Genomic DNA, 14,989 nt, shown 5'->3' on the forward strand with positions numbered 1-14,989 from the left:
TACAACAACTAAATTCCACACCAACGCGACGAAACTATTGGCACATAAAGACCACGGCCAGTGACCATTATCACATCCTCCTCATGTGCATGATCAGTAAATAAGCCTCATGATAATGTGCTTCTGGATTAATCACTTGATTTACTGTACATGAATCATGCCTGACCACTCAAATATTTAGGGATCACTGCCTGACCGACCACCCACATGTCAAACTGCATATTCTGCTCAATTCTACAGCTTTTACCGTAATGATTTTACTTATATATCTGTCTATTTGTGTTTAATATATTCCTGACTTTTGAGACCTCTGAGTGGAAGAAATAGAAGCCTGAGAAACAACACTTAAGTTGTGGGCAGGGTGGAAAGAGGAACAATGCAAGGAATTTCCCCCAGTTTCCTCATGTGTCCCCCCACAGTGCCACAGTATGAGTAAACCTTAGTCACAGCATCACTGGGAGCAACAACAATGCTGCTCTCTAGAGGAGCAGAATGAGATTGGTCAAGACATTGAAAAAAAAAACTATATTTATTCATAACTCTGCACTCAGATTACAAAAAACACAGACAGAATCCACACTTGCTTGATTATTGCCCAGTCTGAAACCACAAAAAGGGGGAAAAGAGAGCTACAAGAGAGAGATCACACCGGAGGTAGTTTGTTTTTTAAATACACACCCACAAATGGGTAGAAGATGAGTAAAAGTCCCTCTGCTTATGTCAGGTATGCAGTTCATTACACAGTAAACCAAATCCAGTCTGAAGTTTGGTCTAATTGTCAGCATTTTTTTCTGAAACGTGTGATGTGAGGAACGGCTAAATTGCTTTTTGTCAGTTTTGAAACGTATCTACAGTAGGGTTGGGTTTTATGGCAATAGAGAACCGGCAACCACATCATAAGTGGATGCCGTCCCTTTAACATTTGCATTAGGCAAATAAAATAGCAAAAAATCGCTCTGTGACAATGTTGCGTCACTGAGACACTTTACCCACTGTGGCACTGATGTGTCGTGCTGGATGCCGGTCGTCAAATTATGTCAGCGGACTCCATTTCTAGACAGACTTTAGCTACTGTTGCTCTCTGTAAGCAGAGTGGACAGAGGAACCTGCATAAAGTCATATCATTTGAACTGTCTCAGAAAACCTGAGTCCTTCACAAAGAAATTCAAAGTCCAGCAGCGTCGAACAATTTACACCAATCGCCCACAAGCATATATTCACATCAAGTTAAAATATGCTCACATATGGTCAATATAAAGTGATTAATACATGTAATTTGCAACAAATTGTTACATAGAGACCCTTTAATGTAAATACCTTCATCTGTTACGCAGCACGGACGCTTGTAAGCGCTGGATTCACTGGATTAACGAAACAGACAGACATTCCCTTTCGTGTTTTTTTAAATATATATCGCCAGTCCTCAGCTGTAACATGTTTACTTCAGTGTCACTGTCAATGTCTCTGCCTAGTTTAATGGTTTAAAGCTGAGGTAGACAGTTTTAGATAAAGATAGCTGATTATTGAGTCTCACTAGCAGGTCGTCAAATACTGACGCTTTGCCACAGGGACGCTGGCCAACGCAAAGCCTTCAGTATTGGAATGAGACTCAATAATCAACCATCTTTGTCTAGAACTGTCTACTTCTGCTTCAATCAAGGTATTGTATATTTTGGGCAGTAAGCCGAAACAAGAAGGAACAAGAACACACAGAAGTTTGTCTGCTTTTCAGACAGCATAGCAAGGGTTTGAAGGTTTAGAAAGTTGTTCTCTTACTGCTGGTTTTTCCTGAATTTAAAAAAATACAGGGCTCTTTACATTGAACAGACGTCATGCATTTTCTTGTCCTTATTTTGAACTACAACAGTCCAATGACTTTGCTGGAAGGTTTTTAAGATATTCACCTGTGTACTGTGTAGGTTAATGAGATCGTTTGACACATGAAAAGTTCCCCTCAAGTGCAAAGCAAAACCAGAGACACAAAAGGACAAGACCATGAGGTACTGCCGCAGGAAACACGTTTTCCCCAAATACACACTGCGACACAAGTGTCAGTAAACAAAGATGCTAAACAGAACTTGGTCAGAGCACTCCGTTGGTGTGTGTGATCATGTGCCTGCGCAGGTTGCTGGGGTTGTTGAAGCTGGCCGTGCACTGATTGCAGGTGTACGGCTTCTCTCCCGAGTGAGTCCTCAGGTGGATCTTCAGGCTGCCGTTCTGCGTGAAGCGCTTCCCGCACTGCGTACAAGCGTACGGCTTCTCCCCGGTGTGAATGCGCATGTGGATCGTCAGTGTGGTCTTGTTGACGAACGACTTGCCACAAAAGGAACAGGGAAGTGGCATCTCCCCGGTGTGGGTTGCCCGGTGGACGATCAGGTCTTCGCGGCTGAGGAAGCACTTGCCACAGAAGCCGCAGTCCAGGGATTTGTTGATGTTGTGAGGGAAGACGTTCTGCTGCTGGGGGAACTGGCTGACGTGACTGGGATGACCCACATGACCATCAGCTGCTGCTACTGGTGCTTTTACTGCAGGATTAAGCGCTGTCGGGTGATTTCTCTCCAGCTGGCTGTTTCTTGCCAATCCAACACTGTTGTCCTGCACCCCTCTCATCGGGGCTCCGTCATTGGCACTGGTGGTAAAAGGCAGGAGGCTGTCATGGGTGACGGTGTGGTCAGGCGACAGAGAGCTGAAAGCCTGGAGTTCAGAGGCGGTGAAGAGGCTGTCGCTTGCCTCCTGCAGAGGCCCTTCCCCTCGTCCGTGAACACTCACGATTCTCAGCTCCTCGTGATTACCTGTCAGGCAGGAGGACTCTAGATTCTGAGTCCCTGTGTCGACACCACCCCGTGCACACTGGTTTCCAAAGTCATCATGACCTAAAAGGACAAACAACAAAATTACATTTTAAATCCACATTGTGTCTATGAAACTTCTTGACTGTGATTTATGAGTCTAAAAAGGCTTGGCAAGAAGGTACAGACTTTACATAGTTATTGTACCTGTGGTAGTCAAGTGCTGACTAAAGGTTAATGTAACATCAACAGGAATGTTTACCCAATGACTTATGACTTCATCAAGTATTGAATCGGCCAATACTGGACTTTAAACAGTGATGTAGTCACAGCTTGAATCGTGCCATTCACCATGTATCAATGCAAAGTGTTTTGTAATGAAACACCCTGAGAGCTGACTCACTGACACTCAGCATGACACATTTTCAGTAAGATGAAGGCCAGTGTAAAAGTATTTACCTTTCAAAACCCGCCTAAAACCCCATCTTTTTTTCCTTAACCTATGAATTATCATCACCAAGATCTGACAACGCATTGGTTTTTATTTTCCTCGTATCTTATTTTTGTTGTTTGTGTCATGGGTTTATGTTTCAGTGTGTTTAGCTGTAATTCCCGTGATTTTATTTTGAAATTATTTTGTTTCATTCAATCTCTGTAACTTTAGTCAAAGTTTTTTTCTTCAAATGTGCTTCATGAATAAACTTGACTTGACAAATAACAACGCCAGATATGCGATTTTGGATATTATGTGTTTAGAAAAATAAATAACTCCATTTAAGTTTTTAAATATATATACCACATTTTTTCAAATATATGATTATTATTTCTATAAATAAATATTTTAAATTTTAAGCAATGATCTGTCTGAGGCAGGATGAATGCCTTTTCAAGTTTAGAATCAAGCTCCTCCAGCTGTGACAGACAGGTATATGTTTAAAATCTCTTTTGTACTAATATGATCCCCTATTCACCAATTATGTCAACAAATCTCCTGAAAAAACTAAACCAACAATGGATGCGTACAGCCAACAATACGAAATATTGTTTGTGTAACTACTGCCTGATGTCATACATGGCTCTGTGCCAATGTCAACACATGAAAGAGTCATACTGTCGCACCTGTTGATATATTCCTTCCATTACAAAGAAGCCGACCAGTCACACCAGGCCAGATCTAGTCACATGATGTCGGCAGCTTTCTCTTACAGTCTTTTCTGATATGTATATTGGAGGCAAAAAACATATCGGGTTCTGATCAATGATCTGATCTAATTGATCGATAAAGGACCTCACTGTGTGTTCATGAGTAAGACAGAGAGTCCAGATCAGCTCATGAGGGCTTCCCAACTGAAATTACAGGCTTTACATGATTAAAAACAGACTACTCACCTCCAGCTGGGCCACATCCTCCAACATCGTCTTCATCTTTGATCAGGATGACATCAGGAGTCTCCACATCTGGCTGCTATCAAGTAAGAATACATGCGAATGAGGAAACAACACTTCAGATAAACTGCTAGTGAAAGTATCTGTATTGTATCTACCCTCACTGGAGCGGCAGAGGAGGAAGTCTTGTTCTTTGATTGTAGAGAAATAGAAGCAGCTTCTGCAACCGTCTTTCGAGCCTCTGGTGGCTTAATGACAACTGGGGAGAAGAAAAAGACACAATGTCTTTGAATATATTAATTTCAGAGATGGATTTATTTCTTGATTTGTGAGGATATAAGGCTGGTCAAACTGAGTCAACGATGACTTGAAAGCAAGCTAAACTAGTTTTAATAAAATTGGACAAAACTGTAATTACTCATTCACCTCATAAACTGAATCTTACCAAAATATGATTGTAGGTGTTTTTTATGAGCCCTTTGACGGCCAACATGTAATTAGAGATATAGTATATTGGGTTATAGCCTTAATAATTAACTTTGCAGATGCAATAAAGTTTAACAAGCCATGTAAAGTCAATCAGATAGAAATCATGTTCCTTAATCCTCAGGCTCTGTTTTTCCTTCTGGGTCTGGGTGATATCTTAATAAATATGTTCGGTAACACTTTATAATCATTACAATTTAACAATGATATGATAATGTATAGTTAATTAAACTTTAGTTAATAGTTATTTCACTGTTAACAAGCAAATACATGCTTTATATATATTAGAAAATGATCCTTAGAATTGACAAACATCACATGTTTCCAAGTCAATAAAGTCTCAGTTTGTCAAAATAATCATGATAATAATAATGTTAATTTCTCTGAACGGTCACCAAAAACCCGCAACTTTAAAATTTATGGAGCTGCTCCTTTTACATTAACAGCTCAATGAACTGACGAACTACCTTTTCACCTTACTGCAGCTGTCAAAATGACCAGTTTTATTGTGATTTTCATCTTTTTTTAAGCTCCTTCCCTGTGCCGAGTCGGCGGCCATGTTGGTGTTGGTGACGTGTATTGAGCGCGACGATGTAGTCCACTGAGCGGTTTGACAGAAAAACTAGCTGGCATTTTACTTTAATAATGACGAATTGCGACTTTCCTGACACATAAAAATCACATTTTAAATTGGAAAACATAACGTGTAGTTTATGCCACAATTGAAGCGGGGTGTAACTAATACGCGTCTCTCTCAATTTACCACCATACAAAGTTTTTTTTCCGAAAAAAGGTAAAAATGTAACTGTTGACTGACCTACAGGAGGAGGAGCGTTACCAATTACTCGACTGAGTACTTTTAAAGTGAAAGTACTCGTTACCTTGTGATCTCGCTCGCGGTTTGGGGACGTTCCCTCGGATGGGGGAGAAGCGGCTGGCCGGCCGGTTGGTCCTGGTCTGCAGCCGGAGGGAGAAGAGCTCGCTCCTCATCACCTTCATCCTCATCCTCAGGGTTTCGTTTTCCTTCAGGCTCTGGCTGAGGTGCAGGCGGAGAGACGTGGAGCCCTCCGAGAACAGCTGGCTGATTTCAGTCACCGCCGCCTTCACCAGCACGTCCATGATGGACAGAAGCTGGGACTCCAGGTTCAGGCTGCCCGGCGGCATGTCGGTGGACATGTTTCACTCCAGAGAACTGTGTTGGGAAAAGGCGCAACACAAACGATGGGTTAGCTTACAACGAGGAAAACACAATGGCCTTTCCGGTAGCATGACGCTGATTACCGTAACTTCTAGAAAAGCGGGGACAGGTTTGTTTTGGTTCATGTTTTAGGCTTCTGCTCAGATATCAACCAGCAATAAAAACTAATATAGTAAATCAAAAGCTATGATTTATCACGTGATATGTTTTGTTGTATAGCCTAATTGAGATATTAGGGGCAACTATCGAGTGAGTAGATTTAGTAGATTGAAGATTTAACTACATGGTTATAACCATAGGCAGACCTTTTACAAATCAAACTTGTTATAGTTTCTGATAAGTTCATTTGTATTTCTTGCTTAGTGTTAGTCATTATATTTGAATAAAAGCCTTACCGATAAATCAGGATGCAAAACAACGGTCAAGGCTGTGTCCAAGATTATTCCCATAGGAAAAAAAAAAAGAAGAGAATGAAGAAGAGAATAAAAAACTACACTGAACCCATGTGGGCCGTATTTCAGATGGCTTAAAGTAGCCCTACTGATTGGTCAAATATTAAAAGATGCAGCCCCAATAAGTCCATAAAGACTCTCTAATAACCATCATAAATAAATGGTAAATCTGTTGTCAAATAAACATGAGTTAATAGTGATTTAACTGTTATGATAATAAGGCGCTTCTTTATTGTAAGGTTGAAACTGTTGTTTGCAATACTTTGTAAATTCTTATTAAATATGACGTATTTCATGGGTCACTCAATGCCAACTCACCCTAAAATCCAGAGCTTTTCCCAGTCCACATCGTGGATTTAACGGGGCGTTTTCGGGGGTTGCACAATCAAGTTTCCAATTCACAAGTTTCATTTAATCATTTAATTATTATTCTCTATAAACACACAGCAAATGAAACTGAACATTTGTGCTTAATGTGATCGATACAAACATATACGACAACACGTCTGTGAATGAAAAAAAAAAACACAGCACAGTACACTTCCAAACATGTAACTCACTGTAACATCACATTGCCAGCGTTTGAGGTGAGAGTCAACCTGATGTGCCCCTTTTTATTATTTCAGTAGTCAAACCAACACCAAACTAAGACTTACTCATTGTCTGTCGAACCAACCACTAACAATCTTTTTGGTCTTTTCAGTCTTTCTGTTTGTCGTCAGTGTATTTTAGGACTCTGCCTCGACTAACACTCCTCCACCCGCCTCCATCTCACAGCTGCCTGGTGCATTTTCTTCTTCAGCAGTTCCCTCCGTCTCTGTCGCATCGTCCTGTTTCTCCTCCATCGTCCCGTTCTCAGCAGCCTCTTCCTCCTCCTTCTCTGCTGACGCCTCCCCAGCTTCGTCTTCATCTCCTTTTTCTTTATCCTCGCCCTCATTTCCAGCCTTTTCTTTCTCCTCCTTTTCTTTGTCCTTCCTCTCCTTCTCTATTTTGGAGAGGCTGTGGCAGAGGGACTGGACGTAGGTGAACACACACATGGGGTCAGGGTTGTTTCCCATCATGAGCATGTCACCCACTTCCAGCAGAGGGCAGCAGTCGGCCAGGGACCTGGGAGTGAAGTGAGATGACGGGGACAGAGGAAAGGGGAGAACTGAAGTGAGACAGAGTGGAGACTTATAAAAAGACAGTTTTATTACAGTAACCTATTATTGTATTAAGTATTGTTTGTATGGTGCCAAACTTTAATGTCTTCACTTGTCCTGCTGCAAAACTAAATTCTTCTTGTGGGACGTGAGGAGAAAAAATGACAGAGAGAGATTTAAATGCTCACTCTGCTGTTTGGAAGGCCAGAGTGAAGTTTTTCTCCCTTTCTTTTGGAACCAGGGAGCTGTAGTCGAAAGCATCGGGAAAGAATCGATGGATCAGAGCACAGAAGGCCATCCCGTCACACCAAGACGACGAGAAGTTCTCTATGTTGACACCCTGAAAGGTCGAAGGACGGGAAGATGACACACACAGGTCAAAGCAAAATCCACACCAAGGCTTATTTACATCATTTTCTAAGTCCATTAGTCGCAACTCTTGATGACAAATCTGTAAATTTGGTGCGTCGGCTGAAGATTCTGTTTCAAACTCACCTCGTATTTGCGAGTCTTGTTTTGACACCACTGAAGGATCTTCTGTTTGATTGAAGCTCCCGTAGCTGAAGCCGTTGCTGACCTCTGAATCTTGAAGTTGCGGGGCATTGCTGTCCTGAAATAGATGTCACAATAGAACACATTTTCCTTTATCAGGTCAGATATTACAGTCACTAGTTACACCTGTTTGAGGTACCGGGTATCATACAGCGACTTACTCTGGTCCACCTTGTTGGAACTTGGCGAGGATGTCGTTTCTAGCTGCTGCTCTAATGGAGCGTGCTGAGGGTCTCGGCCGAGAGAGGGCGGAGGAAGGAGGGCCAGTCTTTCTTTTGGGCTTCCCTTGCTTTTCTACCTCCTTAATCTTTCCTTTGTCTTTCATCTCTGCACCTTCATCCTTGGCTTGTTTTTTCTTCTCTGACCCCTTTGCAGCATTTTTGTTCTTTTCTTTCTCTGCTTCTTTTGACTTTTCCTCTGTTTTACTCTCGTCTTTCTCTTTGTTTTTGTCCTTCATCTCGTCTCCATCTCTCTCAGTCTCGCAGCTCTTGGCCTCTTCCATCTGCCCGCCTTTCTTGTCTTCCTTCCTCTCTCCCTCCCCGTCTTTATCACCACTCGTATCAGGGTCCTTCACTTCACCATCAGTGGAAGCTTTCTCTTTATCTTGTCCGGCCTCTTCAGCGTCACCGTCAACAGGCTTCGACACAGCACTCTGGGCCTTGTCTGTGTCTCCGGCGCTGGCCTCCTCGCCTCCTCCCTGTTCTGGTGCTGAATCCTCCTCCCTCTTTGCCCCCTGACCTTCTGCTGTCTCTCCTGCTGTCGGCTCCCTCGCTGGGTCTTTACTCTCCTCCAGCGCTGGCTCAACTGTCTGGAAGTTGAAGAACTAAATTTAGCTGTGTATAAAATTATGGACGTACATGATATTGGATTTTTGCAGAATTGTTTTGACCAGTCCTGAAAATCTCCACTTAAGTACGAATATAGATACATCACTCAAATATTACTCACAAGTAAAACTATGGATATTAAAATAATAATTAAGTAAAAGCATAAAGTATTCTTCTCATACACAACTCAGAGTATAAGCTACTTTTTAACCGTTGATGTTTAATTTATTATCAGCAAAATACATACACACAAACTCCTGCTCTGTTGTACTCAGCACTAAGTTATTCTTTTAAAACTGAGTAGATTACATGGTGTAATGCATACCTATGGGTAAAATTACAGACTTCAAAAACAATTCATAAAGGTACCAAAAAGAAAGACTTGATTACAGTAATTTGAGTGAATGCAATGAGTTACTTCCACCCCTGACTTTGACCGATGGCCCGTGCCGATACTGATACATGCGGTCATTTCAACCAACACTAAGTCGCTCCTGTAGAGGAATTTGTAAATTATTATTACAGCTTGCGTCATGTGCACATAATATAAAGCATTGTCTTGTTGGCCTGTCATATTAGTAGAGATGTTCATTTCAGCCTGATGCCAATATTTAATTTCGTAGCCTGTATATATAGCCTTGATATTAATGTGCATCCCTATATCAAATCCATCTGCAAATAATGTTTGATAAAAGGGTTTCATAGCAACATTCACCCTATCATATGTATTTATAATCTGTGCTTCTGTTGACAAATATGCCACGACTTTATGCATTATTTATGCAGATTATTTTTTTATTAAAGACATAAAAGAGACATCTAATATTCCTGTAAAATACTGATGATAAACAATCTAAAGTGATGGAGGACAAATGAGGACAAACTTTAGGATAACTTTATAAAGGTTTTTGTTTGTTTATTTATGTATTTTATTTTATTTTTTTCCCAAAACGTAGTTATTACATTTTAATCCTTTTAAAATATCCTTTAAAAACATACATGAGTGTGGTAATGATATGTTCGGTTGTTATCCTGCTTCTGTCCTTGTTCCACTTTCTCTGCGTGCGATGCATGTTAACTTCTGTTTAGCAGGTTTTAAAAACGAGAATTAAAGTAATCTGGTGACAGTCTTGTAGTTTGAAAGATAACATTACGTAAGATGTACTAAAATTAGTGTCCTCTCTTTACTCCGGGGATATCACAGTCCTCTTAGAGCATAATGTAATGTGAGACCTGAAGCTTTGCTCTGGGATTTGTTGAGTATCTCACACACTCAGATGGTTAATATTCCTTTTGTAGTTTTTGAATCACTTCTGAACCTAAAATACAGGTTGACCACCAATAACTCGCTACACTTTAATATCACATAGTGGTTTCTTATGCAAAGAGTACTTTTTTGACTAATCTGAGCCAAAATATGTACAATATATATCTAATACGGGATTTTTCTTCACCAAATCCTTCAGTGATTTCAGATCTCATCTAGAAAACGGACCATACACCATTCTTACTTTAGACAGTAATGATTTTATATGTTGTATGTCTAGAAAAATATCACTATCGTGACCTACACCAGGTCAGGCCTCGCAGCGGTGACTCATCAGAGGGAATAGGAAACTCCACGCTGTGTTTTGTGTGTGTGTGTGTGTACACATGAGCATTACTTTGCACAAGCTGTGCGTCTCTGTGTGTAACAACAGGTGTAGCGCAGCCTCTCTTGTCCCCGCTGTCCAAACACAACACCTGCTGCGGCCACAAATACTCATTCTGCCGATTCCTGGTACGGATCATAACGCCTCTCATTGTACGAATGTGAACTCGTTTGCATAATAATTTTCAATAATACACATAGAAAACACAAACCTGGTTGTTGTTGTTGTTGGTGTCAGTCTGACCGGTTGTCTCTGTGGACGCAGGTGTCTTCTGGCTGGGTTGTTCTCCGTCCATGATGTCCAGATTTGTCTGTTTATACCCTGGATCAAAGGTCAAATCTGCCTTTTTTTAAATAAATGCCCCAGGACTCTTAAATGAACTCTTCTGTCTTCCCTAGAAAGCTTTCATTCAGTGAAAGATGAATCCTCTTCACATGAACCCTGCTTCTCACTACTCTCCTTTGCTTCCCCCGTCTCCCTTTCTCCCCCTCTCTGTCAGCACTGCCCCTGTGCTTGAGATGTGTGTGTTTTGGTGTGTGTGGTTTGTGGATATCCTCCTTCAACCCCTTTTACCCGACACCCCCCGCCCTCTGCTTTGTGAGGATTCCTATGCTTCTTTATCTGACCTTTTGGACAACACAGGGTCCTGAAATAGAGCCGCAGTGACATAGGCGCAGTCCAACGGGCCAGACAGCTGCGTCTGCTGTGGAAACCGTGGCTGTACACACACACACACATAGAACACACACGTGGGTGCGCGCATGCAGTCCTTTAAACATACAGTCTGTCATGGCCCTTCTCACCCTCAAAGTGAAAACCTGTCAATCAAACTTAAAGTTATTTAAGTATACATATTCAGTGCCAAGAATCTGATGAAAACTTTCCCGTCTGTAGGGTATATATGAAGCCACAACCTGGAGACAGTTAGCTTAGCTTAGCTTAGCATAAAGACTGAAAAACAAGGGGAAACAGCCAGCCTGGCTCTGATCAAGTAACAAAATCTTCCTACCAGCTCGCTAAAGCTCGCTAATTAATAGGTTGTATCTAGTTTAATTAATTCAAAAAATGTACCAGACTATTTCTTGGCAGGTAGCAGTGAGCTCCAGCCAGGCAGATAACTCCCCATCGTTGTTTGGATCAAATGAACAAGATATTCTGTTAATGAATGAGCTTCACAGGTGCTGATAGGTGGATTTTGTTTGGCTTTGAACGGAGCCAGGCTTGTGGTTTCCTCCTGTTTCCACTCTTTATGCTAAGCCAAGCTAACTCTCTCCCAGCTATAGCTTCGTATGAAATGGACAAACATGAGAGTTGTATCAAACTTCTCATCTAACTCACAACAAGAAAACAATTTTATTCAAAGGTCATTTTTGATAACACTGTTATGCAGATAAATCATTTAAAAAAACAAAAAAACATCTGCAGAGCATGTAGGTGCATAATAAAAGTAGACTGTCTCCTTTTCTTGTAAACATTATTCTTTGTGAATTAAAAATGTTTGTCAGGTCCAAAATTTTCTTTAAGAATTCTGATGGTTGGTTTCAACTTCTCTCAAGGTTTCATCAGCCAATAGCATGACGTCGCTGGCATCACATGGTATCTGGGTTTCATAAGAAATAACAGTCTCGGAAGTTGCCAGTTATTTCGGAGGAAAGAAAGTGAGGATCGCTGACAAAACGTTAACGTTAGCTAGTGCACAACCTGGCAACCACTTGAGGGAGCTGATGATTCAAACAACAGCAGAGTTGCAACGTGATCCCTTTGCTCTGAGCACGATTTAGTTCTCACGTATCTCCAGACACGTAAACTTGTTTCTCTCCTCACTTGAATCCTGTAAGTCAGGATCAAGTGAGTCAGTCAATATACAGTAACTTTACACGCCAAACTAAGTGACCAGAACCAAAACCAAAGTGATGTTACACATACAGAATGTACTCAGCTTTTTTTAGTTGCTCGTCACTACGTCATCCAAAGTGCTCAACAGAAATGTTACCCAGTCATCTCAAAGTTGAAACCTCTCCATCACTTTATACTCATTTTCATTAAAACCATATCTTCAATTTTTTATTAATACTTAGATAACTCCACGGATCTCACCCTTAATTGTTGACTCATCTCCAACCTTATTTAGTGTTTGTTCTCTAACTCATTGTGTCCATGGCATAAATGTAGATATTTAAAATAGATACATAGAGAAACAACACTAGTCCAGCTTTTCAACTTGGCATCCTGGATGAACAATCACGTATCTACTCATTCAACACAAAACAGATGGATTTAAAAATAAATGTCTATCTTTATTCCCACTCTGTCTGTCATTATCTTCTCCTACCCCCCACATCCTTCTTCTCCTCCTCCCTTCTGTCTAAGTCGTGGGGGCTATAAATATGTCAGCGCCTTCTTGTGTATCAGTCCCACTCCCTCCTCCTCATGGCCCATGAGGAGGAGGGAGTGAGGAGGAGCCCACTGAGGCACAACTTTGCATCTGTTGCGCTTTGTTGGTAAAACGAGAGGACGTGATGCTGTTAAACGGGGAAAACAAAGACAATGTTAGTAGATTTAAATGTAGGCTGTTTAAAATTATAAGAGGACAAAACAAAGAGTGTGTGTGTGTGTGTGTGTGTGTGTGTGTGTGTGTGTGTGTGTGTGTGTGTGTGTGTGTGCATGCGTGTGTGTGCATGCGTGTGTGTGTGTCCATGGGTGGAGTCAAATGATAGCATGTTGTTTTGACCGCTGTCGTTATTTTTGCCGATGTTCAGGGATCATCTCAAATTATTGTCTTACTGGGTGAAGTCCCTCCCGACAGTCATTCTCCTTACTTACTTGTGTGTGTGGACTACATGCATAAACGAAAGCAGCATCGTGAAATTAAGTGTTTGTTTTCACTAACTTGCTTAGGGAAGAACACTCCAAAACTCTTGTAGACAGGTCAAACAAAGAGGAACAAAAAGCATTTAAAAAGCATCGGTCTTAAGTGTGACACTAGCACACACACACTCAAGGAACGTGTCCAAAGAATACATCGTAACAGGCAATCCGGTTTGAAACTCTGCTGCAGACACACAACTGGCATCCATCAGATCTTACACAAGAGTGCAGCATGCTTAGGAATCACGCGCCTCTGTGGACATGAACCATAACTATGAGCTCAAGGTATCAGCTCAAATATGGTCATTATATATTTGGTCCAAACCATCAAATCAAATGTAAGGAAGCCTTTGACCTTGACGTGATTTGAACACGCAACCTTCTGATCTGGAGTCAGACGCGCTACCGTTGCGCCACAAGGTCTGCTGTCATGGTAGTCGATGGAGGGGTTAGTGATGCAGTTTGGGTTGTGTGACAAGTTCTGCAACCATTCATCATGAAGGCATTTGCCATACATGTTTAACTGGGAGGAAATCTGTGAGCCCATGTGTGTGTTGTCAACATGCTATCAATTGTAATCGTACTTAACAGGGCTTATATTTTCACCCAAGAACCAAACGTGTCTCACAGAGGGCGACTACACCTGCTGGGATAAACTTCTATCCAGCTGTAACTATAACAGCTTTTGACTCAGGTGCAACATGTTTCATACATTAGCAGACAAATACTGAATCAGTATGTTTACTCATCTTCTGAATACTTAAAGCACTGGTCATATTACTAAATATTTGACCTTGACGTGATTTGAACACGCAACCTTCTGATCTGGAGTCAGACGCGCTACCGTTGCGCCACAAGATCTGCTATACAAACGGTTCAAGTCAATTTGTTCATTTAATCTCATTTCATGTTTTTTTATTCTTTTTTTTTTGTTATTTGTTTTTTTGCCCACACTGAATGATGATCTTATTTTTGTTGGTGATGGTGTGAGAGTGGGCCTTGCAGACTCAGATCAGGAACAGGTACCCAGCCCAAGCTCTCTAAGAAGACAAGGAACAACTCCCCATGAGCCTCAGAACAAAGGACACAGGAAGAAACCTCGGGAAAGGCAGTTCAGAGAGAGATCCCCTCTCCTCGGACGGCTGGGTCCGTACGCACATTTGATCTTGTATATTTTTGTTACGCGCCTGAACTACTTTGACTTTTTTTTTTTAATGAAGAAATTCTTCTTCAATTAAGGTTGGCTAACCGGAGCACCCGGCGAAAACCACATGTAGCTCAGGGAGAACAAGTGCTTGTGTTCGATTCAGTTCCTGATCCTGGATCTGCTTACTAGAAGAACTTGCTGTACCATTTCTTCTTCTTTTTCTTCTTGCTCAAGAGCTCTTCTAGCTGGGACTTCATGGCGCTTTCTTTCTCCTCCCACGCTTGCTCCTTTTCCCGCAGCATCTTCTTGATACTCTCTGTGGCCTGAATGACGGATGTCTTTTCCTCCTGCCACTCCGCCTGATGACCCTCCAGCTTCTGCTCAAAATTGCTCAGAGCAGCCACGAGGGTGCTGTTCTCATGTTTCTGCTGGTCCAGCTGAGCTCTGGATTTCTCCGTCTCCTCCATTAGCGAGGTTCTCACCTTGCGCC

The 14,989-nt window shown here is 41.6% G+C and overlaps 2 protein-coding genes and 2 non-coding genes across 7 annotated transcripts; all 4 read right to left on the reverse strand.

Annotated features, from left to right (window-relative positions):
* Nucleotides 1-510: 510 nt before the first annotated feature.
* LOC115568316 (zinc finger protein with KRAB and SCAN domains 1-like) lies at nt 511-6,701 on the reverse strand. Of its 4 annotated transcripts, XM_030395494.1 has the most exons (6): nt 6,630-6,688; nt 6,255-6,286; nt 5,543-5,853; nt 4,334-4,434; nt 4,179-4,254; nt 511-2,873 (listed from the first exon to the last, which is right to left on the reverse strand). In XM_030395494.1, exons 3-6 carry the CDS (start codon nt 5,835-5,837, stop codon nt 2,083-2,085), a joined length of 1,263 nt encoding a protein of 420 aa, XP_030251354.1. In that variant the 5' UTR covers nt 5,838-5,853; nt 6,255-6,286; nt 6,630-6,688; the 3' UTR covers nt 511-2,082. The 4 variants fall into 4 exon arrangements, with proteins under 4 accessions (XP_030251354.1, XP_030251355.1, XP_030251357.1 ...); XM_030395495.1 differs by lacking the exon at nt 6,255-6,286 and having other exon boundaries at nt 6,630-6,701; XM_030395497.1 differs by lacking the exons at nt 6,255-6,286; nt 6,630-6,688 and having other exon boundaries at nt 4,179-4,251; nt 4,340-4,434; nt 5,543-6,168.
* Nucleotides 6,702-6,716: 15 nt separating this feature from the next.
* Nucleotides 6,717-11,054, reverse strand: smtnl1 (smoothelin-like 1). Its single transcript, XM_030395493.1, has 5 exons — nt 10,696-11,054; nt 8,167-8,813; nt 7,949-8,063; nt 7,642-7,793; nt 6,717-7,418 (listed from the first exon to the last, which is right to left on the reverse strand). Exons 1-5 carry the CDS (start codon nt 10,777-10,779, stop codon nt 7,040-7,042), a joined length of 1,377 nt encoding a protein of 458 aa, XP_030251353.1. The 5' UTR covers nt 10,780-11,054; the 3' UTR covers nt 6,717-7,039.
* Nucleotides 11,055-13,703: 2,649 nt separating this feature from the next.
* trnaw-cca (transfer RNA tryptophan (anticodon CCA)) lies at nt 13,704-13,775 on the reverse strand. The gene has a single exon. It is a non-coding gene; the product is annotated as a tRNA-Trp (tRNA).
* Nucleotides 13,776-14,141: 366 nt separating this feature from the next.
* Nucleotides 14,142-14,213, reverse strand: trnaw-cca (transfer RNA tryptophan (anticodon CCA)). Its single transcript has one exon. It is a non-coding gene; the product is annotated as a tRNA-Trp (tRNA).
* Nucleotides 14,214-14,989: the final 776 nt, after the last annotated feature.

This window comes from Sparus aurata, chromosome 18 (assembly GCF_900880675.1).
Source record: "Sparus aurata chromosome 18, fSpaAur1.1, whole genome shotgun sequence".
NCBI classification, from domain to species: domain Eukaryota; kingdom Metazoa; phylum Chordata; class Actinopteri; order Spariformes; family Sparidae; genus Sparus; species Sparus aurata.